This window comes from Pseudorca crassidens, chromosome 10, assembly GCF_039906515.1.
Source record: "Pseudorca crassidens isolate mPseCra1 chromosome 10, mPseCra1.hap1, whole genome shotgun sequence".
NCBI classification, from domain to species: Eukaryota; Metazoa; Chordata; class Mammalia; order Artiodactyla; family Delphinidae; genus Pseudorca; species Pseudorca crassidens.
The window spans coordinates 26,387,787-26,414,434 of record NC_090305.1 but is presented as its reverse complement, the minus strand read 5'-3'; the positions used below and the strand labels follow the sequence as shown (position 1 = coordinate 26,414,434).

General features: G+C 41.4%; 1 protein-coding gene across 1 annotated transcript in view; it reads right to left on the bottom strand.

The window, feature by feature from the left end:
* The window catches only part of PKHD1 (PKHD1 ciliary IPT domain containing fibrocystin/polyductin), a 425,823-nt gene that overhangs the window by 198,074 nt on the left and 201,101 nt on the right, over positions 1-26,648 (bottom strand). Inside the window, exons 46-49 of the mRNA XM_067755820.1 lie at positions 22,585-22,720; positions 19,581-19,827; positions 7,211-7,388; positions 5,622-5,817 (exon numbers count right to left, since the gene is read on the bottom strand). Coding sequence (XP_067611921.1) covers positions 5,622-5,817; positions 7,211-7,388; positions 19,581-19,827; positions 22,585-22,720 — 757 coding nt within the window. The remainder of the gene's footprint in view (positions 1-5,621; positions 5,818-7,210; positions 7,389-19,580; positions 19,828-22,584; positions 22,721-26,648) is intronic.

The window sequence follows — 26,648 nt, the reverse complement described above, 5'->3', positions numbered from 1 at the left end:
GGGCCTCGGCATGGGAATGGCTGCAGATTTTCAAAGGATTATGATTCTGCTCTGCTCATAAAATCCTCCCAAAGAGCTCTGGGGAGCCAGCTGAGTCCTCTCTCATTAGAACCTAACAAGATTCCTTCTCAAGGAGTTGCATGGGGTCTCCTAGACCAGCTGAAGAACAGAAGGGTCTAGGCAGCAGCCTGCTCCGTCCCAGTGCCTTAGCGCTTTGAGAAAAGAGAAACCTGGGCCGGATCCCTGCTCGCCTCACTGCCAGCTTAGGAAAACGTGTCTTATTTTCAGGATCTCCCAAGTTAACAGCATCTTTTCTGAGCCTTCTGGGTGATGTGACTTGAGTTGTTTTTTGAGACAATGAAGTCCATCTGTCTTTCTATCCACAGCCCACTTGCCCTCATAGACAACAGCCCCGGCTTCTTGCCAAACAGCCTGCCTTTATCCTGGTGAGGGGGACATTTGGAAACAAGCACTGACCAGCCTGGCTAGACGTGTCTTTTTTTTTTCAGTCTGATCAGAAGAAGGTGGTACACGAGAGCCTCCAAGCCTAGCAGGCGGACTTTCTCAGCTGCCGCCTCACACAATATCCCAGCTTGGCTGCATCTCTGCTGTGTGAACTTGGGCGGGGGGGCAAGTGTGAATGGCTCAGCATCTGATAGGAATTTATCACCCACCGGCTGCTGGTTGGGCAGGGGATAAAGCAAGGGGAAGGGGGCTGTGAGTGTTTAATGCACACTGCCACAACCCAACAGTTTTCCCTAAAGAGCCTCTTCCCAATATAAAAGGACAGGGTCAAAAGTAAGTTGACCCCGGACAGAATGTACAATTATTAGAAGAGAACTGTGCAGGAACAGCTGCTGGGACCCCACCGGTTCCGCATCAGGCTTCCAAGAGTCAGAATATGAATAATCAACTCAAGGGTGTTTTCTCCACCCCTCCTCACCCCCACCACCTCCCCCAGCCTTGTCCTCCTGTTTTGGGCAAGTCCTATTGCGTTTCTACAGGAAGAAGCATAGCCCTCCCTAGCAGCTGCAATAATTGTGTCCCTATTGTGATGAAGACCTCCTCCTGGCCACCCCCTACAAGTGGCCATTGTCAGCGTGGAGTCAGTGATTACACGCTCCGCCTGATGCTTTGGGGGACCCAGCTGCCTAAGTGCTGACACACGAGTGTGCGGAAGGCCGGGGAGGGGGCCGGTGGAGGTGGAGGCAAGAGGTGGGGGGAGCCCACTGCTGTGAGATGGGACTCTGACATACCAGACCTTTTGCATAAGTCAAGCCCAGAACAAATGAGGCTTTATCAGGCCCCAGTGATGAGGGGGTCTCATCTCCCTTTGAAGTGGAGCAGAGCATGGGGCCTAGCAGCTTTTCCTCCTTTGGACCAAGCAAACATCTTGCTTTTGATACGCTGCATGCTCATTATCTCTGCCCCATTTAATGATTTTTGATTGAAGGGTGGCGGCTGGGACGCCGAGAAGATCGTTAGAGAGGCTCCATCCAGCCAAGCCCGCAAGAAAGGCTTTCCTTGTGCCCGGGCGTAAATTCGGAATTTCTTAACAGTATGCGCTTGTTCTTAGAGGCAGATAAGGGCAGAGCGTGAAATTCTTAATTAAGCAATAAATAGAGAGTGGGGTGTCAGCAGATGTAGCCGGTAGCCATGGCAACGGGAATCACATGGGCAAGAGAGCTGAGACTAGATGTAGGCCTCAGGCCTGGGCCTGACTGACAGCTGAAGAATTCTACAAAGCTTGTAAACCAGATTAATTAGCTGACTAATTATTTCATAGCGTGAATGTAACTAAAAAATAAAAATAGTTCACCACAAACTAAAACATCCCTGGGAAAAAAAAAACAGGGACAGAGGCAGTGGGAAACTGGCTGTATAAGTCAGAGACAGGAGTGCTAGTGAATCCAATCACAGAGACTGAAAAATGGGCTCTCTGGATTTGACTCCAAGTTTGACAATATGAAGGAACACTTGTTTTACAGTCAGACCCGTTCGCAAGCATGGTGTAGAAGTTGCAGTTCACCACTGCCGTTCATGATACCTCATCACACCAAACATTGCCCCTCCGGGATCCTACCACATAGAACCAATCTCCTTAAGAAAGATTCTTAAATGAGCAAGGTTATCTTATTCTGTGGGTAACAATTGCTTAAGTGATATTAAGTTTCAATCAGGGGGCCCATATATCATATACGCCATGTTATCATGAATCTGTTATCTTACAAAAGCTAGTCAAGGAAAGTAGAATGAGACTCTTTCAGACAAGTTATGACAGGTATATGGAATTCAAGGCTCCTGAGATTGACCACCTTCCAGGAAAAAAGAAACATTCTAGAGAAATAATCTACTGAGAAAATGTGTAATAAAATAACACGGCATGCTAATCACACTTGAAGATGTTTGGGTGTTTTGTACCACAATTCCAAGAGATAAGTAAGTATTCTTAACCTCGCTGTATAGATGCAGCCACGGAGGCATGGAGAATTTATAATTCCATGCCCCAGGTAAAACAGCCAGCCAGCCACTGATTAAAACCCGAAGCCCTAAACCCTGGCCATGAGCTTTCCAAAGAAGCTGCATTCTGTAAAGACATTGCTGAACAAAGACAAAACTTGCCTTGGTAAAGAAGAGAAAGGCAAGAGTCAAAAAATATTATATGTGCGGGACTTTTTCTTTGTCATGGGGACCAGTGAGAAGTTTTCTCCTGCACCACTGCCTGGCACCCCCCACCCTTGTGGGTCAGTGGCCCATGATTATTGAGTGGGCAGCACACTCTAGTGGAGAGAGTCACAGCCAGGAGCCAGAATGCCTGGGTTCTGCTCTCTACCGTTCTCGGCTGGGTCAAAGACGAGTCAGGCATCTTAAATCACACAGCAAGGAGCTAAATGGAGGAAATGAAGATAATTGTGATTTTTTTAAAACTTCCTCTCTGGGGGGATGTGGTAGGGCTGCACACAAACAATACAAAAGACGGTCTGCTTAGAAGTGGTCAAGGAATGAGTGAAAGCCAGCCAACTGTCAGTGCAGCAAGACTCCAGATGGAAGGCCAGCAGGGAAAGGGGCAGTGTCCCCCCAGCCATGCCCACCCCCCAAAGCCTGACAGGAAACTCGGTGCACCTGGAGGAGGGTCAAGCAGTTTCCCTATAATAAAACGAACCTTCTGTATACACAACCTCCCCCTGGGTTTTTTGTTTTGTTTTGTTTTGTTTTTCATTCCAGGAATATGTCCACATAGACTGTGAGGGCTTCTCTTCTTGGATTAAATGTATTTTATGTAAATTATCCCAATCACAGAGACCTATAAAGCCCCATGGTCCAAAGAAAACAACTAAGTGAAAGTAACAAACTAATCAGTACGTAACTGAACTCTACTGCTTGGAGGCTTTTTCAGGGGTCAGCCACGGCTACCTCACTGCTGTTGGGCTGTTGGTCTACGGACACCATGGTAGCCTCCTCATCAACTTCCTAGTGGTGGTGCAGACTCTACACAGAAGACATCCAAAGTCACACCCGATCCACACAACCCAATGTAGCTGCATGGGACACCACCACGGAAGACCAGTGTGAGCCTCGGTTCCTCCTGAAACCTCAAGTCCTCACTGTGCCAGCCCAGGAATGGGAACAGGCCTGGCTCTCGCCACCTACCTACTCCATTCAGACAGAGGATGGCGGAAGCACAGATGGCCATGAAAGCCGCTATTTGGAGGACCAGGAATCCTCTCCAAGGAGTCCGGGTATCCGACTTGCAATCCTCTGTGACTTCCTGTTCCTTGTCCAACTCATATTATTCAAAAGTGGAGATACCAAGGTATTCTGATACAAAGACTCTTTAATTAGTAAAAGCCATCTGCCTAATAAAAATGGCTTATACTGAAATATTCACCTAAGTCCTATATATGTACATATATAATACAGAGGCACATTTACATAAAATATATATATACTTATACAGACATGCATTTATACCATATGTGTAAATATAGTATAATACTATTACTTGCTGTTAATTCAATAAATAATGGGGGGGAAGGAAATCTTTAGCTGCATGACCTGATTTTGTTTTCTTTATGCCACAAATGTTCCTTTATCGTGCTTGGTTTATGCGACTGTTCAAATTAGTTTACAGTTCATGAACAAATCTGATCAATGGACAAGACAGGCTCCTCGGAAGCACGCTAACTAATAAAACAAGAGCAATTTGAAAGTAAAATTTTGTTTCAGAATATACAGCAAATGAATAGCCATAGTTAAAGTTAATGGCAACTATCTGCTCTTACTTAATGGCTGTATGTGACTCTAGTGGTAAAACAGTCTCAGGGATCTCTGTCCATCCTGATTTTTTATAGTTTTAGGTTATATTTATGGATGAATCAAATCAGGAATAAAATCTGAATGGTACAATTCAGTGCAAATATAGAGTAATCCATTTGGCCAAGACTTTTTAAAAACCCGGGAAGCACCATCCTCTCCTCTCTGGTGCTATTAAAATGTAATCGCCCCAGGGCTCAAGTGTAATCAGACCCAGTTGACAAATGGCTATAGGCACAAGTGAGAGGGACAAAGAACTCAGGGCGCCTACCAGCTCCCCAAACCCTTAAGGCCAAGTCTGGCTTGTGGCAGAGACTGGGACTTGCCATGCTTGACATGGCCCTGATTTCAACCAGGATCTATTAAGACCAATTCATAACAAAATTGTCCTTTTAGAGACTCATTCTGTCAGATTCTCCTTCTTAGAGACCACACTGAGCTAAGGTTGGTAGAAGTGGACACCATGTACTCAGGGTGACCAATGCTGAAATAATATGGAAAAGAAATATGAGATTTCAGGAAGTCAAATATGAGATCTCAGGAAGTCCAGGAAGTCAAAAGAAATGTATGGCCCTGACCCACACATTGGGCTCCCGTGAAACATGCACAATAAGAAGGTAAGGAAATCCTTTTGGCCCCTGTTACTCTGCAATCACTGTAGGGTTTCTGGTTCTATAAAATGAGGCTCCTGGACCCTTCACCCTGATGCTGCCTCTGACACAAGACAAGACAGCCCATCCCCCAGTCCTCAGATAGCCTTCCATGCATCTCATTTTTCTGACCTCAGATTTCCTTCCAAGGCTTCTCACCTTCCACATTGACTACACTCTTCCTCCTGCCTCTCTGTACCTTTGCTGTTCCTTGTATCTGTGATCACAACCAGCCATCCTGTCTTTACATGTGCAGTTGACTTTTCTAAAAATGCAACATGGTCTTAACATGAATGAAAAATATGAATAGCAGTCAAAGTTTATTAAGCACTTGCTCTGGGTTAGACCCTCTGCTAAAGAATTTTACATGTTATCCTTAATTTAATTTCCTATCCTTTAGATAGGTCCTTTTATTATCCCATTTTACAGATAAGGAGGCTGAGGCTTAGAAAGGATACCTGCACAATGTCCCATAGCTAGTAGGTGCTAGAGCTGGGATTCAAATGCAGGCAGTCTGATTCAGAGCCCAGCCACTTAACCATAACACGCAGCGGTCTCTTTCAGCTCCTCATCACTTCACAGCACCAATGTTTGGTATTCCAAAGGGAACGGTGGTTTCTGACTATGTGCTCAACATGCTCATCCAATTATACTTACCCAGATAGGTGAGTTGTCTCAACTGGCTGTGGAAGAACCAGTCACAGCCTTGGTCCCGACCAGGTGATGGAAGAGAGGGAAGGGACCGCCCCACGTGACTCCCGCACCTTATGAGGATGTCAGGGTAAGGCCACAGGTCTGTGTGCACCAGCAGCAGGTAATTCCCAGGAGCAAAGTTCTCAAATGTCGCTGAGTACTTGAAGCGAGAGAAAAGTACAAAAGTGCTCATTGAGTGAGGAAGACTCTTCCCAGAAGAAGAGTTACAAAGAACTCAGATGGAGTGGTTTAGAAACAGGACTGTTCACACCGGCTACTTTTCTTGTGGGAAATGGGCTTACTTAGATCTACTCCATCATAAATTCATAACTAAAGCTACAAAAGCATACAGTGTGAGGACTGAAAACTGTAAGGTTCTTCTTGTTTAACAATCTCAATTAACAGAGGAGAAAACCAAAGTTCAGACAAGTGAAGTAACTCGTCCCAGGTCAAACAGCAAGAAGAGACAGAGACACATGTAGAATTCCTGTCCAGTTTTCCCCAAGACTCAAACAGGCAGGCAATGATAGGAGTGCCATCCATTTATAAGAGTAACAGCTAACACGGTTGAGCATTGGCTCAGGTATCATTCATATCAAGGCATCCAACCCTTGAAAGACACTGGGGACTGTGACTAGTATTGCCTCCATTTTATAGACGAAGACACTGAGGCAGGTGGAGGTTCGGTAACTCTCCCTACATCACAAAGCAGGACAGTGCTGATCTGGGACAGAGACCCAGGTGTCCACCTCCAGAGTCACCATTCTACTGCCTTCACCTTCCCAGAATGTTCTCATGGGAACCTCAGGGGAAGGGGAGAGAGGTGTACACTCTTCCTGAGAGCCGTGGTGAGGGGATCAAATGGATTCTGCTTTGAATTCTTCAGATCTATGCCACACCTGCTTCCAGCTCCCTAAGACCTGCTCTTATGACCTTTAGGGAGAATGCATGTGATGAGACGGGAAGAAAGAAATGTGTTAAAAGGAATAAAAGAAACTTGAGGAAAGCCACTGGATTGATTTTTCTGCAGAAAATGCACCTATTTTCCTTATGGTTTTTCCTACCTTCCCTCCCCCTAACCATCTGACTCCTTCAACCCAATCCAAACGAAAGGCTAGTGCCTTTCGTTTTCGGGTGCAAGTTAATATTTGACCACAAGGTGGCAGTGTGCAATGTAAAAAAATGCCTTGTGAAGCTATTTTCTCTCGGCTACAAACACTTCCCTGGGGTAAGTTGGTTCTTAACCCATAATATATAAGACTACATTCTATAGGATGCTTAGAAGCTGTTTTTAATTGTATTAATAAAGTTAAAATTTCAGGCAGAACCATTCTGTGTTCAGGTGAGGTTTAAAGGGATTCTAAAATTTTCAAGTTTAAGATAAAAGACAATCATACCTCAAATTCAGGTTACATTCATCTGGTCAAAATGCTGCTGCAGTTTTCTTGATCAGCACCAGAAGATGCTAATACCTGCAAACTACTGCGTCACAGAAGGAAAGACGGGAACCCCTGGGGAATGGAATCTACCATCAAGTGGATGCCGGGGCTTACCTGCAGAGAGCTGTTGGTCCAAGGGCTCTCAAATCGCAGTGAGTAGGTCTCTTGATCCAAGAGCAGCGCCATCCAGCCATAAGGGTTGGACAGTGTGTCATGCACATAACTGACAGTGGTTGTCTTATTTCTGCTGTCCGTTATGGTTAAATCATAAGAAACTTTTGGGGCATTGGCTCTAGAGTGATTTAAAAAGAAAAAAAGCAGGTGGTAAGTTTTTTGTCCATCCTGGATCTAAGGCACTCCTCTCCCATCAGCTATAATTTATCTATTTTCTCCATGTACGTCTCTCGTCCCAGTGTCTATAGAGGTTTTAGCGGTCGTGGTGTGTGTCAAAAAGCCCAGTGGGAAGGTGTCACTGGACCATTTGCGCATCACACTGACCTGTAACACTCAGATCCTAGGCCACTAATCAATGCCATCTTAATGAGTTCATATAGGCCAGGACTATATACTATTATTTTAAAGAAATGTCCAAGGTCAGAATATTGCCATAGCCCGGGTTTATCAGCAGCAGAATGCGTATTACACAGTCACTAGTTATCCCTCTGGGGAGCAGTGGCTGAAGCCCAGAACCTCAGAGCCTACCTCCAACGGCCCAGCAGGAACAGCCTCAGTAAGCTTCCCCAGAACACAGAGGGCCCTGGGTCCTCTCCTGTGGGCTTACACGATGCCCAGGGCTCACTCAGTGCCAGTGGGTTTGCGTTCTTGCTTGTTAACAAGGAATGCGACATCCTGAAGCTAGAGACATTTTGTCTTTTCTGGTGTCCTGCCCCTTGGCACTGGGCCCTGCACATTATGGGCACTCAAACCATGTTTGTTACACAAACGAAGCCTGCATGGAGGAGCTCTTCCCAAAAGCGATGCCAACTTCTCAATGTATAGAAAGGGTTTCTAGAAGAACAGCATTTTACCAAGTGAGGAAACTGAGACAGAGTATGGTAAAAGTAGTATGTGAACATCACAGGTAGAGCTAGAAAGTTTTAAATTTCTACAAAGTATTCTATGCAGCTCATTCCAGAAAGTGATTTTTAAGACTTCACTAGAAGATAAATAGATTTTGCCACCTGCTTAGACCCTAAAAGAAAAAGTGGACAGAAAAAAAATAAAGCAAAAGCTAAAAAAAAAATCAACACCCATTACGACCTTCCTTCCCCCTCTGGTTTGGTTTTGATGAGAATCTTTAACTGTGGCATGTTGCTACAGGCAGATAATTAAATTCTCAAAGTAAAGGGAAATGAGACAAAGGAGGATATTGGGTTTTCAAAGTGAGGGGTGATGTGAGCACATCGAAAGCCAATTTACAATCTAGTGGCATATTATAGAGAGGAGACTGGTTTTAGTGTTAAATGCTTGGGCACCATTGTCAAATGGGTGTAAACTGGAAGTCTATAACTGCATGTGCACTAGGTGTATGAATTTGGGGGACTCACTGACCCTCTTTAAGCTTTAATTTCCTTTTTTTTTTTAATGGAGACAACAACAGTATGTATCTCCTATAGCAACTGTGAAACTTACAGTGATAATCTACGTGAAGTATTCAGTAACCATCACTAAGCCCAATAAGTCTACCTATAGCTCATCTAAGAAAGAACCTCAGATGTGCCTGGTTTGCCACGCTGTCTACTTATTTTACTGTCTAGAGTTTATCCAGGATATTTGGTCATTTAAAAACACACTCAAAACCTTTCATGGTGCAGAGCTTTAGCCCTGGCAATGTAGCACGTGATACATATTTCTTGTAAGATTAAATGTGTTTGTTTCATCCATTAATAAGTAAAATGAAAGGGATAAAGAATGCTCAGGGCATTTGGAATAAAAGAACTACTCTTTCCCAGATGTCCCTACGTAGCATTCACCAAACCTTTAGAAATCTTGGGGTAGGGGGACTTCTTCCTCTCTTTGGGCCTGGGATGTGGAGGGCTTTTTTTGCATGTATATCAAGATTTAAATCGGAACTTAAGTAAATCCTGGACTCACATTCTTAGAATCAGAGTGGATATGAAGGTCATCTGTTCTAACATCCAATCTACTGTGGAAATTCCCTCCATATTTTATCTTGTTCCTTCTTCCAGCTTTGGGGAGTTCACACCCTCAAATTCCTCCTCCATTTATGAAAGTTATTTGTAAATTTTAATTTTAGACAAGCTTGAGAAAGCTTAATTTTCTCCCTTGTATTTTCTAGCCCTTTCTCCTCAATCGCTATGGCTTTCTCTTACCCTGACGGAAACCATAAGTCCCAGGGTCCCAGGAGATCAGCCAGCACAATTTGGCCCAACTAATATATTCACTAAGTGAAGATAGGTTACTGGGAAATAAATGTAAAACAAATGTGATAAGAAGAGATAAGTTGAAATACCAAAGAGGCAAATGAGTTAGCCGCAGCAAGTACCGAGGTCAATACATCAGGTGGGATTCCCCACAGTCCAGAAAATGATTCCGAAAATTTCAGGTTCTGAAAGAGCAGCCCTTCAGCTTTCACAGAGACATATGGGCTCTGGAAAATGAATCACAAGACTGAATTCCAAGAAAGACTCACTGATAAATCAGAATTTCCATTTAGTAATTTGCAGTGAGAAATAAAACTGCCTTTCACATAGTGGGTATTCAACAAATGTTTGTTGAATGAATAAATGAGTGTTGAACGGACTAGAACACCCTAACTGGCTATTTAGTGATGTTTGGTCCCAGGGAAGTCTACCCAGAAAACCACATGAGTGTCAGGAGATTTCTTGTAAACTTACTCATCGAAGGAGATAAGCATTTGATCCTAAGTTATCAGATCCTGATACAGTCAACCCCATTATCAGTAAGATATTCACCCAAAGGACTTATACACTTAAGTTTAGTGGTCAGAAAACCTCTCCTGGACATATACAAGCAATCTGCACTAACAGTGGGCCCTGGTTTAGGAAAATGCTAAGATTTCCTTATGAACTTAGATTTCTTCTATCCTAGTTGAGTGCTCTCAATTAAACCACTTTTACATTAGGGTTTTGTTTTTTTTAACTAGAGGCCAAAAGAATTCTATTTGTTGAAATGCATCCATCTGTTCACAACTAATCACTCCAACCTGTATTTTGTCACTTACTTTGCCTGACCATCCTATATTTTATCACTCTTTTCTTAAGAGATAATGCATATTTCCAGAAATTCTTCTTCATTCCAGCAATGTGGCCCCAAGAATTCTCCCTGGTCACTTGGACTAGACTTAAATTATTTCTCAGATTTCTATCAGCATCACATTTATAAGTCAGTTTTAAGATCTAATTTCTCCTGATTCTGTTTCTATAGATTGTAATTTCACTTACTGAAGGAGCCATTTTTCAGGCCATACTCCCCAGTTTCAGAAGGCCCCTATAAACATGACCCTGTTTTCAAATATTGTAAAACCACTAAATGCTAACATTAATTCAGTTCTATTAATCTTCGGGACTTTTCCACCTTCTTTTTTTTTTTTTTTGCGGTATGTGGGCCTCTCACTGCTGTGGCCTCTCCTGTTGCAGAGCACAGGCTCCGGACGTGCAGGCTCAACGGCCATGGCTCACGGGCCCAGCTACTCCGCGGCACGTGGGATCTTCCCGGACCGGGGCACGAACCCGCATCCCCTGCATCGGCAGGCGGACTCTCAACCACTGCGCCACCAGGGAAGTCCTGCACCTTCTTTTTGATGCCCTTCTTCCAACAGTATCCAGTAATCTAATGCTAACTTGGTCAACCAGAGACCCAACCATAGTGCACTGTGATCCTAAACCATCCTTTCCTCTACCTTTTCCTCATTTGCTGCCCGACCCTACCAAGCCGCCCCATCCATCCTGACCAAGGCTCACGTGGGATGCAATTTCACAGGCACTCGAGGGCAGCATGAGCTTTCTTTAGGGAAATACAGGTAGAGAAGTAGGTTATCAAATATTCCTTTATCACAGTCGGTAGTGGAAAGGATCGTAGTGTGCGTTCTGAAAAGCAAATCAAAATGTGAAAGACCCATCTCCCAGTAGGCAAGATGCCTTTTGTTGACCATCACCCCAAGGGCCAAAAATTCTAGGTCAAATCAGCTCCCATCCTTCTAGGCCAAATGCCAGCAGTGACAGTGGTGAGCTCTTCTGAAAAGCACCCAAAGAACATCAAGAGTAGAAGAATACCGTGAAGAGAATTTACCAACCATAATTACTACAATTTTCGCTTGCCCTAAATAGCCACCAATCTCCCCTCTTTACTGTTAATGAAGCAAAGAAGCACACAAGTATTTCTAATTTGGAGAAGCCAAGGGAGCCTGCATGGGCCATTAGCAGCAGAAAGCTTCATTACCAGGGGAAGAAGTCTCTCCCTGAACTTCTCATGGTTTTATGTGCAAGAAATCAGGAGGCAACCAGTCCATCTGAAATGTTAACCCTTACCTCCGAGTCAGCAACGGCTCCTGTATATAATCAAAAAGACAAGAGGACTTCAAGACTTTCCTTTTCTATGAGGTAGCTTAATTTTTTTTTTAATCACCAAGCCTGTTTTTAATTAAGGGACATTTTCCTTTAGAAATATAGCAGTATCACTTGATAAAACTTCCCAACCTAAGTACCAATTTACAATACTAGTTGCATCAACAGTTATGTAATTTAGTGCCCAGATACTCTGCAGAACTGTTGAGTGTATCCTGCCCACAGAGGATTTCTCAGGCAATCAACAATACCAGTGAGAACAAACATTAACTCCCTGGTTTGTGTTTACCATTAGCTTACTTTTCCTGAGGGTCCACATCTCTGTGTATTAAGACAAACACTGCACTGAGCTCTAAATGCTCTAAATTCGGAGCAATTGTGAAATAAACCCTTTATAATTACACATCTCCTAAGCCAGACACATCATAAAAACGAGCCCCGAATGGTACTGCCAGCATTGCCTGGGTATTCATGCTTGCCGCTGTCACTCTCACCTTTTACTGCACAAAGAGGACAAAATCAAAATGTTGAGCACAGCCGACAAATTTTTGTGGCACGACTTTTCTTGAGCATCCTTTAAAAATACACTGGGCTCATAAGAAGTCTTTGTCAGAAGCTCACCACTGTCCTTCGTTTTGGAGAGTCTTATTTTTGCATAAGTAGCCCATCCTATACAGATTGCTAACTGTGTATTCCCCTTGCCCCTATGGCTACTGGTGTAAATAAACCGCACCTCCCCATTGGTGAGCAATAATAATAAACAGAATTTTTTTTAATGAAAAAAAAAGTCCTGTCCAAGAACCACTATTCTCTCTGCTGATCTGCCATCACCCAGTGATAACTGACATGTACCAGTAAGGGGTTTCCTGTATATACTACCCTTATTGATTGAGAAACAAATATTTCTCCTTCTGAGTAAGAAACCTAAGAGAAAAGAAATCTTAACCCTCAGTCTTTCTTCCAAACTTTTAACAATTCTTAAATTCATGTAAAAAAATAGAAATGATAGGCAGAGAGGCAAGCCGTATGAATCCTTGCATTTCTGGCAGGTACACCCCACATCACTCCTCCATGACTTTGCAGATATATATTTCTGTTTATCTTTTTTCAGAGTTAGCTAAAGCAATAATAATTGATTGTAGAAAAGTCCCCAAATCAACCTAGCACCTCCCCAAAGGTATTGTCTAAAGTTTTTGCGACACACTTGGGATAGTAATTCTTGCTTACTATACCTTAATCCTTGAAGAGGAGCAATAGATGTCTATTGTCCATCTGTCTATCCTTCACATACTCTTGCATCTCTTTCTTGATCTGTGGAATACAGCTGGAATGGCTATCTCAGAACATGAAAACACCACCCTTGGAGCTACACAACTCCAAGGTAGACAACTACTTGTCAGGAATATTGAAAAACAATTGTATGCATCTAGCAGGGAGTTAGACTATAAAGCCTACCTTCTCTTTTATATATATGCACACCTGGTGCTGGTGGGGCTGACAGACTCCCCCTCATGAGCTCACCATCAGCCCCTCTTCCCAACTCCGTATTCAGTGACATCAGGACAGATCGTGTGAGAGTATTTTCACCACGGAATTAAGCAAATGCTACAAATCAGGGTCTTTATTCTAGAAAGCTAGTTGTAAAACAGGTACCAGCACACCCCTGGACCCCTTTATTATTCATGAAATTTAATAACCATGGAGTATTGTTGATGATATTCCTCAGTTTGGGCTCCATTTTGATGTTTAGATCTTTTTCTATTTTAATGCTGTAACCTCTGCTGCCGAGAGCGGATAAAACTTCTTGGAATTTTCCTGTCTCACATGTGGTTTTTTTGAGAACTGAAAAGATACCATTAGTGATGCTATGCCTCTTTATCCCTAGGAAGGAGCGTTAGGTGATTATTAAAGGAAAAGCTTGGCCACAATTTCCATTTCAACTCTTCTTTACTTTTGCATTCATAGAGGCAGGGGGTGCCTTGTACTCTGAACACTGACACATTAAGAGCAGTTCCATAGGTAGACCCTGAGCGCAAGCACTACAGGGAAGGATATTCAGCAGGATCTAAGAATCAAGGTGATCAACAGCAACATTAGCCTTTTCTTTTCTAGGAGAAATAGGAAGAGAGAAACAGAAGCTTTGGGGCACAATGAATCATAAACTGTGTCCTGAAAGACTCCAGATTCCACGACTTTCTGGGATATTTCGTTGGATAAGTGCAATGTCATGTGGCTATTGGAAAGTGTTCCCTATTTTTCAAGAATCGGATTAAGTTTCATTTGAGCAAACTTAATTCCCTTGCCAGGCATTTGCTTCTCAGAAACGTAATCATCTATAATATTTTATTCTATTAGTAGTAAGTTCATATGTTGTTTTGTCAATCATAAATGTAGAGACTTTTTTTTTTTAACTTCTTTATTGGAGTATAGTTGCTTTACAGTGTTGTGTTAGTTCCTGCTGTATAGCAAAGTGAATCAGCTATATGTATACATATATCCCCATATCCCCTCCCTCTTGCGTCTCCCTCCCTCCCACCCTCCCTATCCCACCCCTCTGGGTGGTTACAAAGCACCGAGCTGATCTCCCTGTGCTATGCAGCTGCTTCCCACTAGCTATCTATTTTACGTTTGGTAGTGTATATATGTCAATGCTACTCTCTCACTTCGCCTCAGCTTACCCTTCCCCCTTCCCGTGTCCTCAAGTCCATTATCTACGTCTGCGTCTTTATTCCTGTCCTGCCCCTAGGTTCATCAGACCATTCATAAATGTAGAGACTTTTGAAAGACAACATTTACTGAGCACTTACTACATGCCAGACAACAACTCTGTGAGTTAAGTACCATTTGGCTCATTTTACTGATAGGAGAACTGAAGCAGAAAGAGGTGAAGTAACTTGTCCAGGAACATACCTAGGAAGTGGCGGAGGGAGGGTGGGCTATGATTTATGCCCACAAATGATTCTTAATTACCTCTCTATTCTTCAGCCTTTGAAAAATAATTTCAAACATATGCATATATCTTGACTTTCTTTTATGTACTTCCTATTAAAACTCAGAAGGACTGGTTGGCCAACCTACAACATCTTGTAAACTCTTTTAATTTCCCCCACATTCAATTCAGTACATAATTGGAAGACAGATCAAGGCTTGATTTACTAACATTTGAATAAATCTATGTCAACTGAAGGAGCTGTAGAGTGCTCTAAACCAAAAAACAAATAATTCCCAGATGGTAATTGTGAAAGTTCATTCTCATTCCCCCCATCACAATTCTATGCATCTATACCACCAGGAAAAGAAAAGGATTGCAAATGTACGCAAACTGCTGATTCGGTGGGTGGGGTAGGGGCAGAGTGGAGAAGAAATCAGCTGTTAAAATAAATCATCTGATCAACTGACAGCCCCGGGCAAGCAAAAGCCCAGAAGACATTATGAAAGGATATTCTTAAGTATTTGATGTTGCTAGGAATTTTAGAAACAAAGACTGAGGATAGTATTTTAATCCTGGATCTTCTAAAGAAAAGTTAAGGGCTGTGGACTCCTCATAAATATGTCCTAAGAGAGAAATGGACAATAAGGACACTACAGGACGATTTGGGAGAGTCCACAATTTCTTAAATGATATTCATTTTATTGAGTCACTATATGTTCAACATGGTACTGGGCACCATAATACAAACAAACAGAAAACCCTATCCTTGCCCCACTTACCATGTATGAGGAGGGAGGGGCAATTTATAAAGCTATGTAGGAGCTACGAGTATTGGTTAGAGCAAGTATAGAGAGCCAGCACACAGCAGGGATACAAAAGCTGTACAGAAAGCTCGGGGAAGCTTACCAGAGAAAACAACCTTCATGTTGAGTTCATGGAAGCTGAGCCTTATGGGCTGAAAAGCACAAAGAAGTTGAGTATGGCTGAGGCATAAAATGCAGGGAAGGGAGGGCAGAGCATTGAGAAATGATGCTAGAAGTACAAACAGGAGCAGGTCACGAAGTGCCCACAAGACATTACAAATGGCAGGCTTTCATCGGGAGACACTGGGAAACCTTGACAAAGCTTCTACAAAGAAATGCATGGATGGCAAGACCAGATCCGATCTACAAAGCCTCAAAAAGTTTAAGAATGGCATCGCAGCAAGGTGGCAAGCTAAGAGGCTGTTGTGGTTATACAGGTGGGAGGCAGTGTCAACCTGGACTAGAGTAGCTGGGAAGGAGAGAAGTAGAAAAACTCAGGAGAGATTTTTTAGGAGATAAAATGGGCTGGACTTGGTAGGTGATTTCTGTGAGGAATAAGTAAGAAGATGAGTCAAGGATGACTCCCATCTCTGGTTTAGATATAACTGAATCAGCTGTCTGAACACCCAGAGATTCTGAACACCGAGGGAGGAATAGGTCCAAGGAATAAAGACCATACGTTCAGTTTTGACAAGTTGAGTTTGAGATGGCTGTTGAATACTCTAGTGGAAATACTGAAAGCGTAGCTGCTCAACGGAAATATAATACAAGCCATAAGTGCAGGCCGCAGATAGAATCTTAAATTTTACTGTAGCCACAATGAAAAATTTAAAAGAAACAGGTGAAATTAATTTTAGTAATATATTTAACCCAATATATTCAAAACTTATCATTTCAATGTAAGCAATATAAACAAATCGTTGCGCTCTCTTACATTCTTTTTTTTCATACAAAGTCTTAGAAATAAGGTGTATAGTTGAAACTTATGGCACATCTCCATCTGGGCGAGCCACATTTCACGTGTTCAGTAGCCACCTGTGGCGAGTGACTTCAATACTGCGCAGGGCAGATTGGATAAATGGATCTGGAATTCAATAAAGCAATGCAGACTGGAGGAACAAAATCTAGAATCAACAGTGACTGTTAACTGAGGCTGTGGAATAATCCAGATCACTTGGGAAGAGCATGACGTGCAAGGAAAGCTTCTCACAGAACCCTAAGGAACACTAGCATTTAAGGGGCAGGGAGACGAACTTACAAAGGAGGTCTAGAAGGAGCTCACAGAAATCCACTGGTGAGATGATCCTCGTTGCAGGTAATTTATCTCTAGACATAAGAAATGTGGGATCAGTAAATCCAGGAACTATGTGAGGCACGTTGCCATTATGAGGCCTCTATGGGAAACGTGCCTGACATTTTTTTGAAATGAGGTCCTGACTTACACTGATAGGGCTAATGCTTTCCAGTCTTATCAGGAAGGATGGGACTGGGAGAATGAGATTGGAAGCCAGGAAAGGAACGCTATGCTGAGTACCTGTGGCCCCTAAAGAAAGCACGTTTTTAGAGCTGGCAAGTGAGAGAGAACTCACCCAAACCAAGCGTGTCATCATTTTAGCAAAACAGAAAATAGACTCTGCCTTGTAGAGGGTGGGAATCTTTCCTTCACCTAAATATTAAACATTATTACCAACTTCAAACATTTTTAAGCCTCAGTCAACCCAACTGCAAGGTCAAGTCAGAGGAAGGTACAAAACTGGAAATGCCACAATGTAAGCACCCATCACTCTTGGAAAAGGTAGTGAGGGGAGGTCACCAATGTCAAACAAGGAACTTATAGTGAACATGAACCAGAAGGGGCCTCCAAGGAGGAGATCACACTCCAAGCACTCGGTTGCTGGTTAGGGGGCAGAGGTGCCCCATTAAACAGCTGTGCAGCCCTCACGCCTTGCCCTCTGGGGACCTGGGCTGAGGGAGGCAGGAGGAGGCTAAGAGTTGAAAGGGAAGAGGGCAGGGTCCTTGTGCCACATCAGATCTCCATCAACATGCAACCCCAAAAGATGGGAACCCTGAGAGTTTTGTAAATCAACTCTTAGGGTGCGTGCTCCAGGGCAAATAGCACAACAAATTAATCCTTTCTCCATGAAATGCAGCAAGGTTTGTATCTACGCAGAATTCAAATTGCTCATTAGCTCTGACATGTTCCTAATGAGGTTATAATGCTCTGGGACAGAGATCAAGTCACTGAACACAAATAGCTGAGGATAGAATCCTGGAAAGCTCAAGTTAGAAAGACCTTAGGGCAGTGCTTCTAAACCTTGAGTATAAGTCCCCTGTGGGTCCTGACTCAGAACGTCTGCGGTGAGTCTGAGATTCCCAAGTCTAATCCCAGGCCACACTGATGCACTCTGACTAGCAAGGCCTTCGAGATCATCTAACCCAACCACCTTACCCTAGAGATGAGGACATGAAGGCTAAGAGGCTCATAATTGGGAGTGTGCTAAGACTCCCCTGGGGCGAATTTGGGGTCATTGAGCACTTGTCCGCAGACCTGTGAATCAACCTGAAAATGTTTAAATAGAAGCCTAGGGAGTAGGGTGACCAACCATCCTGGTTTTCTCAAGACTGAAGGGGTTTCTGGGACACGAGGTTTTCTATTTTAAAACCAAGAAAATTACAAACAAACCAAGGCAAGTTTTTCACCCTAGTAGGAGTCTTTTGAATCTACTTAGAATACAGTATCAGGATTATTATCTTTTTGACCTTGTCAGTCCCTGAGTGCTGGGATCATGACCTGCTGCCTAGGTAAGCACCTAATTATCCTGTCCGAAGATTCTCCAAGAGCAGATGTTCAGAGGATTCCACCTGCAGAGCCTTCTAATGCCACTAAACGCCTCTGTAAGACACAGTCTCCCAGTAGGTCTCCAAGTAAGGCATAAAAAAGGAATATCAACAACACAGAGAAATCAATATCATGCAAGCACAGAATGTTCTTTTTAACTACATAAATCTATTTTAATTTTCCTCATTTGGAAAAAACGCATGTAAGAAATAAATCGCTAACTTCAATAAAGCTCAAAATGCTCATTAAAAACATCTTTGTTAAAATCACTAAAATGATAAAAATCAGGATGCATTCCTAAGGATGAAAAGAAAAGGCATGCTCTGTATAATCCAAATGGTTAGAAATGAAAATACATCCCTCCACATTGTTATTTTACTCGCTGGAATTGGGTCCACTAACATTAGATAGAATAATAAACAGTTTGGAAAGCAAAAGTGGAGCATTTTCAGATGATTCAATGCTAGCAGGGTATTATATTACTAAGGTGTCTAAAACAGAATGTCAAGATACTGATGCCATATGCGTTCAGAATGCAGACTTAGTGCAATCCTGACCATATAGGCTCACTCTCTGGAGCTTACCTGTTTAAATAAGATGCCAGCATGATCTGGCTGAAGCACTTGACTTAATATTCATGCAGTTAGGACACAAAACAAAAGGAAAGAAGTGTGGCTAAATGTATATAATGCATTTGAAATAGGTAAAAGATAGAACCCTGGACACTCAGCAATCTTTACCTGGAAATTAAAGAGGGCAGAAGCAATCCTATTATGCATTATAAACAGCCCAGGTGCTGACTTAATGGTAGTTTGGGTAGCATAACCAAGGAGTCCTTGCTCCAATATTAATAGGAAATGTATTGTACAAATCCAATAGTTCATGAAATTAACAAGGAAAATGTACTGGGGTGAAGCAACTTTGCAAGTAATAGGGAGGCATCAGCAATTGCTTTCCTGGAGCATACTGAACACTTAAAAAGAGCTCAGGGGGAGTAGGTGTACATAAATGAGAATGGACATTACTGGAATTTTTAATAATCCTCTTAATTTAAATATATTTCAGATTCTCTGTTGGTTGCAAGTCTTTTCAAGAGGAAGCTATTAGCTCAAAATGCCAATAAGAGGTCAAGGGCTATGAGACCTGGTCCATTGTTATTGAAAGTTAGCTGCCATTTCAATCAGTCCAAAACTACCGTAAACTTATGATTTGACAGCTGTCAAAATTATCCCCACATCACTTTTGTAGAACTAAATACTTCCAGAAGATTCCGGAAAACAATTTCGCTTTTATAAATATCAACAGCATGGATGATATATGCATGTGCATTGACAAGCCAAAATGTAGAGTTAATTCAACTTACAAACCAACAGACATACGATGGAAGAGAACATTTTCCTCACAGACACTTCCATGGACAAGCTGACTGAAGCTGGCCTTGACCAAACAAGAAGCTGGAAGGGTTTCCATAGAAGCAAGAACGTGACTTCTATTTTTCCCGGACAGAGACCCATCCAAGTCTTCCAAAATTGCTGCATGAGGAAATGGAAATGCTACCAAGTTTGGAGAGTTTGTAAACTTCAACTGGTTGGTCTTGACAGTAAATCCACCTATAAATTGGAAGAAAGACTGTGATGCAGTGACACCAAAGAATATGATCACAAATGGCAACTGAACTCACGGGAATATTTTCAGTATTCTAAATTGCATATTTATACAGTTTTACAATCCACTCAATTTATTCAAGAAAAAAAAAATCCTAGGTGTTGACTATATGCCAGGCTCTGTGCTATGTACTGGAGAGAGAGGGAAACAGGAACAGTAGCGGCATTGCCCTCATGCAGCCTGTATTCTAGGGCAAGGATTCTCAACCGGGAGTGGTTTGCCCTCCAGGGGACATTTGGCACCACCTGCAATCATTTTTGGCTGTCACAACTGGGTGGATGGCAGGGCTACGAGCATCTGGTGGGTAGAGGCAAGGATGAGGCTAAACGTTCTATAATGCACAGGACAGTTCCCACAACAAAAAGTTATCCAGGGACTTCCCTGGTGGTCCAGTGGTTAAGACTCCGTGCTTCCACTGCAGCGGGTGCAGGTTCCATCCCTGGTCCGGGAACTAAGATCCCCCATGCTGCTCTGTGCAGCCAAAAAAAAAGTTATGCAACCCCAAATGCCATAGTGCCAAGGGTGAGAAATTGTGGTCTAGTGGGAAATGATGACACATAACATTAATTGACTAATTATTAAACGCTAAAATTGCTGTGGGTTAGTCTCTCCATCTTTCTGCTCTAGTTCCTCTACGGCAAACCGAACCCCACTTTTTATGAGATTTATACTTTAATCATTTACCCTCAAAAGCAATATTCAATCAATCACGTGGGTAGATAGTAATAGTAACATTTTTCAAATACTAGCTCTAGGGCTACACTTCTTAGCAGGGTTTCCCTCATGCCACCTCCATGTGATTCACTGTGATTCTGTTGCCAGTCCAGTTGCCCAGGAAGAAACGATGGCAGTGGTCTAATACTCACCTTCCTGTCATTAAAATTTAAAAATTCAGTACACATCTCTTAGTATATATGCTACCATATTACTATATTATATACCTTATAAAATACACCAAAAAAGGAAAATTTTAAAATAAAATATTGATACAAAGAGAGGCCCTAATGCTTTCATTCTCATCCCAGTAGAGTCCATGGACTGAATTGTCACACATTCAAGATGCCACGATTCCACCTCTGGCAACTTCTGTAGTTCATCTAATACCACAAGCAGCTCTACAATTCAGTTATACTGGATTTCTTTGCAATTCCCCAATCATAACTTGCTCTTTGGAATTTTTTTTGCATATGCTGTTTCTAATACTTAGAAACTTTTCTCTGCCTATTCCTCCTTGCAAACTTCTCTTCACCTTTCTAAATCCTGCTCCAGGCACTCTATGATGAAATCTTACCTGACCCCTTACCTTGCTCCCCTCACAGACCTTGCTCAATCCTCTAGTACTGGACTTATCACACTATTACAATCGCTGGCTTAGACATTTATTTTTGTGCCTAGATGGAGAGACGCTGGAAGACAAGAACTATGTGTTTTTCATCTCTGCACTGCCCAGTTCCTTAAACCGAACCTGGACTAGACAATTTTTAAACAAATGAAGGAGATGGCTCCGCCAAGACCATCCAGTGGGAAGAGATTAGCGCTCATAAGGAGCAGGGTGCTTTTTTTTCAGTGTCTTATGAATGATATGAAACAGTGAAGCTATTAAATGACTGAGGAATTATGATTTGAAGTGATTGCCATAAGGCATTTTTCATTCCCATTATTATTTCTACAATCTTAAACTCAGATGCCACCCAAGTAAAAACAATATTTGGCTCTGCCTATGGCGGGGGGGCGGGGGGGGGGTGGAAAAAAGCACAGTGGAAACTTGCTGATTATTCATTTAATTAAAAAAACAAACAATTATCTAAATTGGTGATTCAAACCACAAGAGCATGTTTACTTGAATCACTTGGTTTGTCTGTTTACAATGATCAAATCAACTAGATTGCTCTCTGCTTCTTTTCACCTTGGCCCATGAGTTCTCCAAGGTTATTTCTCACTGCCTCTGAGATGTGGTTAACAAGTGGACAAGAATTCCTATGGTGCATACAACAAGTCTTGGGCTGTTGCAAACATAAAGTACCTGAACTCTGGCTCTTTCAGGAAAGCTTGCATGTGTGTTAGTTTATATCCATATGTCTATCCGTCCAGTTCCATTCATTGATTTAATCAATGAACCTACTGGGCATCAGGCTACTAGTTAACTAATGATAAAACTCTGAGCAAAAGAGATGTGATCAGATATAGAGAACAAACTGGTGGCTAGGTTGGGGCAAGATGGGGGAGGGGCTCAAGAGGGACAAACTAGTATGTATAAAATAAATAAGCTACAAAGATATATCGTAGAGCCCAGGGAATAGAGCCAATATTTCATAATAACTTTAAATGGAGTATAATCCATAAAAATATTGAATCACTATGTTGTACACCTGAAACTAACTGTAAATCAACTCTACTTCAATAAGAGAGAGAGAGAAAGATGTGATCCCTGCCTTTATGAAGCTCAGAGTCCAGCAGAGACATGGCACCATAGTCATAGAGTGTGATAGGCACCATATAGGGAAAGACTGGGGAGCTGCAGGAGCCACATTGGGAGCACCTGGCCTCCTCTAGAATTTCTCTTAGGAGATTTGAGCAGCAGTTTCAACTAATGCAATCTTATAACTAAAAGAAACAATGAGTCACAATGGCTTTTGTCACTATTTATCACATTTATGTGAGTACTCGCCTTATTCACTATCTATCTTATCTGCTCAACTTACCCTGTCCTCGGGAACAGCCTGAACAGGTCCTGATGGCCACACAGTCAGTGAGATCAAAATTCACAAAGGTTGTGTTAGACACTGTCAGTTCCCACCTTTTGGGAGTTTTGATCCCAGCTGACATACACAGGCTTCCCTGTGATTTAGAAGGGGGACAAAAGGGAAGAAAAATAAGGGGACTGGCCACATGAAATACAATTTTAATACATGAATAAAAACAATTAAGTGAGTAAAAAGACAAACTACAGACTGGGAAAAATGTTTGCAAATCAAATATATGACAAAGGATCACAATGAAATATGCTACACACCTGTTAGATGGCTAAATGAAAACATAGTGACCGTACCAAGTGCTGATGAGGAAAAGAAATAAATGAACCTCTCATACATTGCTGGTGGAAATGCAAAATGGTACAACCACTTTGGAAAATAGTTTGGCACTTTCTTACAAAATTAAACATACTCTTAACATTGACCTAACAACTCAACTCCTAAGTGTTTACCTTAGAGAAATGAAAACTTATGTTCATACAAAACCCTTACACAAATGGTTAAAACAGTTTTCTTTGTAGTCAATCACCAAATCTGGAAACAACTCAAATGTCCTTCAACAAATGAGTAGGTAAACCTGTGGTAGATCCCTATAGTGGAATACTGCCCCACAATAACAAGGAATAAAATACAAGTTAGATAAATACTAAAGGATTCGGGTACGAAAGAAGCCAGTCTCAAAAGGTTACATACTATCTTATTCCATTTATATGATTGTTGAAAAGAAAAAACTATAGTGACAGAGAATACATTAGTGACCTCCGAGGGGTTAGACATGAGAAGAGGATGTGGCTACAGAAACGGAGTCAGAGGGAGGTTTTTTCAGGCTGATGCAACTGTTCTGTATCTTGATTGTGGTGTTGGTAGTTACAGAAATCTACACATACGTTAAAATTTATAGAATTGTATATCAAAAAAGTCCATTTTACTGTATGTTAATATAAAAATAAATAGTAAAAAGTCTAAAAAGAAACAAAAACTGCTTCCAGGATTTTCCACAAAATCTCTTCAACAGACTCCATCTAATCAAGCTGTTAGTGCTTCACTGTTCTGTTGCTAAAGATAATTGTCTGTCTGAGGATCACCAGAAATTGTCAAGGGTCTCCAGCATGGAAGACTGTGATAAAAAGAAACAAAAAGAAGAAAAGAAACCCAGTGGAGACAAAGCCAGTATAGAAATCAGAAGAAAGCTTAAAAACTATCATTAATAACATCAGAGAAATAAGAATATCATGTGCATGAAACAAGAAGAAGCCTAAAAAGGAATATTTCGGAAAAGAAAAAGAGAACAAAAACAGGAGAGCAGTAATAATAAATTCAATAGAAAAAATGAAATAACTTAGAAAGTAGGATAAAAAGGCAGTGGGGCAGTGGGAAATCAGAGAGAAAATTAAGAAGATTAGATAAGTAATTTAGAGAGCCAATATCCAAATAATAATAATTTCAAGAAAAAGGAAAATATATAGGAGATAAGTATCAAAGAAATAAGTGAAGGAACCTTCCCAGAAGGAAAGGATATGATTTTCCACAGTGAAAAGTCTGGCCCAGAGCCTAATACAGTGGTTAGAAGAAAAAGCCACACAGCAAGGTACACCATATTGAAATTGCAAAATACCAGGGACAAGGGCGAGACCCTAAAAATTTCCAAAGAGGAAAAACTAATAGGTTACATATAAAAGACCTAGAATCAGAGTATCTAAAAACTCATTTCTTTTTGCAAAGTGATTCAGCATATATATATGGTTTTTAAAATTATTTTCCATTATGGTTTATCACAGGATATTGAATATAGTTCTCTGTGCTATACAGTAAGACCTTGCTGTTTATCCATACTATATATATATAATGGTTTGCACAGAGTATCTAAAAACTCTTTAACCTCAAGACTAGAAGCTAGGAGACAATGAAGAATTGCCTTCAAAACGTCAAGGCAAAATGAACTCCAACCTAGTAGTCTATAGCCACAACCTTCCAAGAAGGGGGTCTCCATTTGTAGGTCAAAATCTTTAACTTCCATAGACCCCCAGTTAGTTAAGAAAGTTACTGCAGGCTAATAAAATGAGAATTAAATCAGAAAGGAGGGAGACAGGGGAATCAGGAACAAGAGTTCCAATACTACAGAGACATGGAGAAAATCTCCAGAATGTTGGTCAAGAGAAATTCCAAGACCTAGCTATGAAACCCTTTTCTCACACTGCTGGTACAAGTTTAAATACTTGTAATTGTTGTTTGTCGTTTGGCATCGGCCACTAAGGCTGAAGGGATATACTCTGAGTCAGCAGTTTTACAATCTGGCACATGTTCAACAGAAATGCATGCTTGTGAACACCAAGAGACATATACAAGATTGTTCATAACATCTTTCTCTGTAATAACGTAAAACTGGAAACAAGCAAATGTGTTATCAAGAGCAACATAGCTTTAAAAAATTGTGATAGAGTCCATAAAGTGGAATACTACGTAACAACGGGAAGAATAAATGATTGCAACATATAAAAACATGGATGAATCTCACAGACATAATGTTATGCCAAAGGAGCCAGGCACAGAAGAGTTACACGATTTATGATTCCATTTATATAAAGTTCAAAAACAGATTTGAAATTAACCTATGTCTGAGAAGTCTAAATAATGGTTCTCCTTTGGCTTGGGGGCTGGGCGTTGGGTTAACTGGGAGCAGGCATGAAGGGGTTTCAGAGGAGTTGGTGATGTGCTATTTCTAGATCTGGGTGGTATGCACGTGGTTTTTGCTTTATAAAAATTCATTGAGCTCTTCACTTGTGATTTGTGCACTTTTCCCCATAAACGTTATATTTCCATGAAACAATTTGTTTGAAAAGGTGGGACAATACTAGAGAAAAATAATGTATAAGATGGGAGGGTGAAGAAAGAAGTTAGAGAAGTTTAAGGTCCTTGCATGGCTCATGTAATTAAGTGCCGATGTAATTAAGACTTTGTGAAGACGAGCAGGTGTGTCACAAGTTTAAGTCCAACGTGAACAATCACAACAGAATGAATAACATTCGAATGAGTAAATATAAAAAAGATATTATTCAATGCAGGACAAATCAAGTTCCGAAAGCAGAAAAAAAGAAACAGAGAAAACGGGTTGCAAACTGAAAGCACGAAATAAGATGGTGGAAATAAATGCAAATATGTGGGAGACATCAGCATGCGGATGGTAATAACTGAAACCACTAGAGAAAATGAGATTTCTCCCAGGGAGAGCAAGTATATGGAGAGAAGAAGGGGTCCTACGATAGAATTTAGACAAACAAAAAGATGAAAAGTCTAAACTGGGGAAGAGAAATCCACAAGTGAAGATGAGGAGTAACCCTGAGACAAATAGGAGAAAGAATGAAGCATCCCCAACAGCATCTGTCCGAAAAAGACTTTTTTTTAAAGTAGTATCATCTGCTTGAATTAATTACAATAACAACAAAAAGGCAACCATCCTACAGTTACTTCCAAAAGTAGGATGACCATAATTTACACCCAAATCAGGACATCCTGAAGAGTGTGAAAAGGGGTGCTAATTAGATGGAAGGCTAGGCCCGCACAACAAACAAAACCACACAGCCAATCTAGCATGTATAGTGATGGTTAGCGCACCTCCTTCTCTTGCATAATAAAGCCATCCTCATTGAAAATTATTCTACCCATCTCAGTAACAAGGTAATGCTGGGTATGAGGCATACACAAATATGCCTAAAGGAAAAAAAATCCTTTTTTCTTCCAGAGAAAACTTAGTTTTCTTCCAGAAACTAGTGTTTGTTTTAGAATAAGACTCACTGATAGAAACTAACACAATATTGTAAAGCAATTATACTCTAATAAAGATGTTAAAAAAATTTTTTTAATAAAAATAAATTTAAAAAGACTCACTGATAATTGTGTGTCACCAATTATACATGGGTGGAAGGTCTAAGAATAGTTAAGCCAAATTCTCTGAAAATTTTAATTCCTAAAGAAATGGCAGGTTTGAAAGAAAGAGGCTAAAATCAGATTTCCAC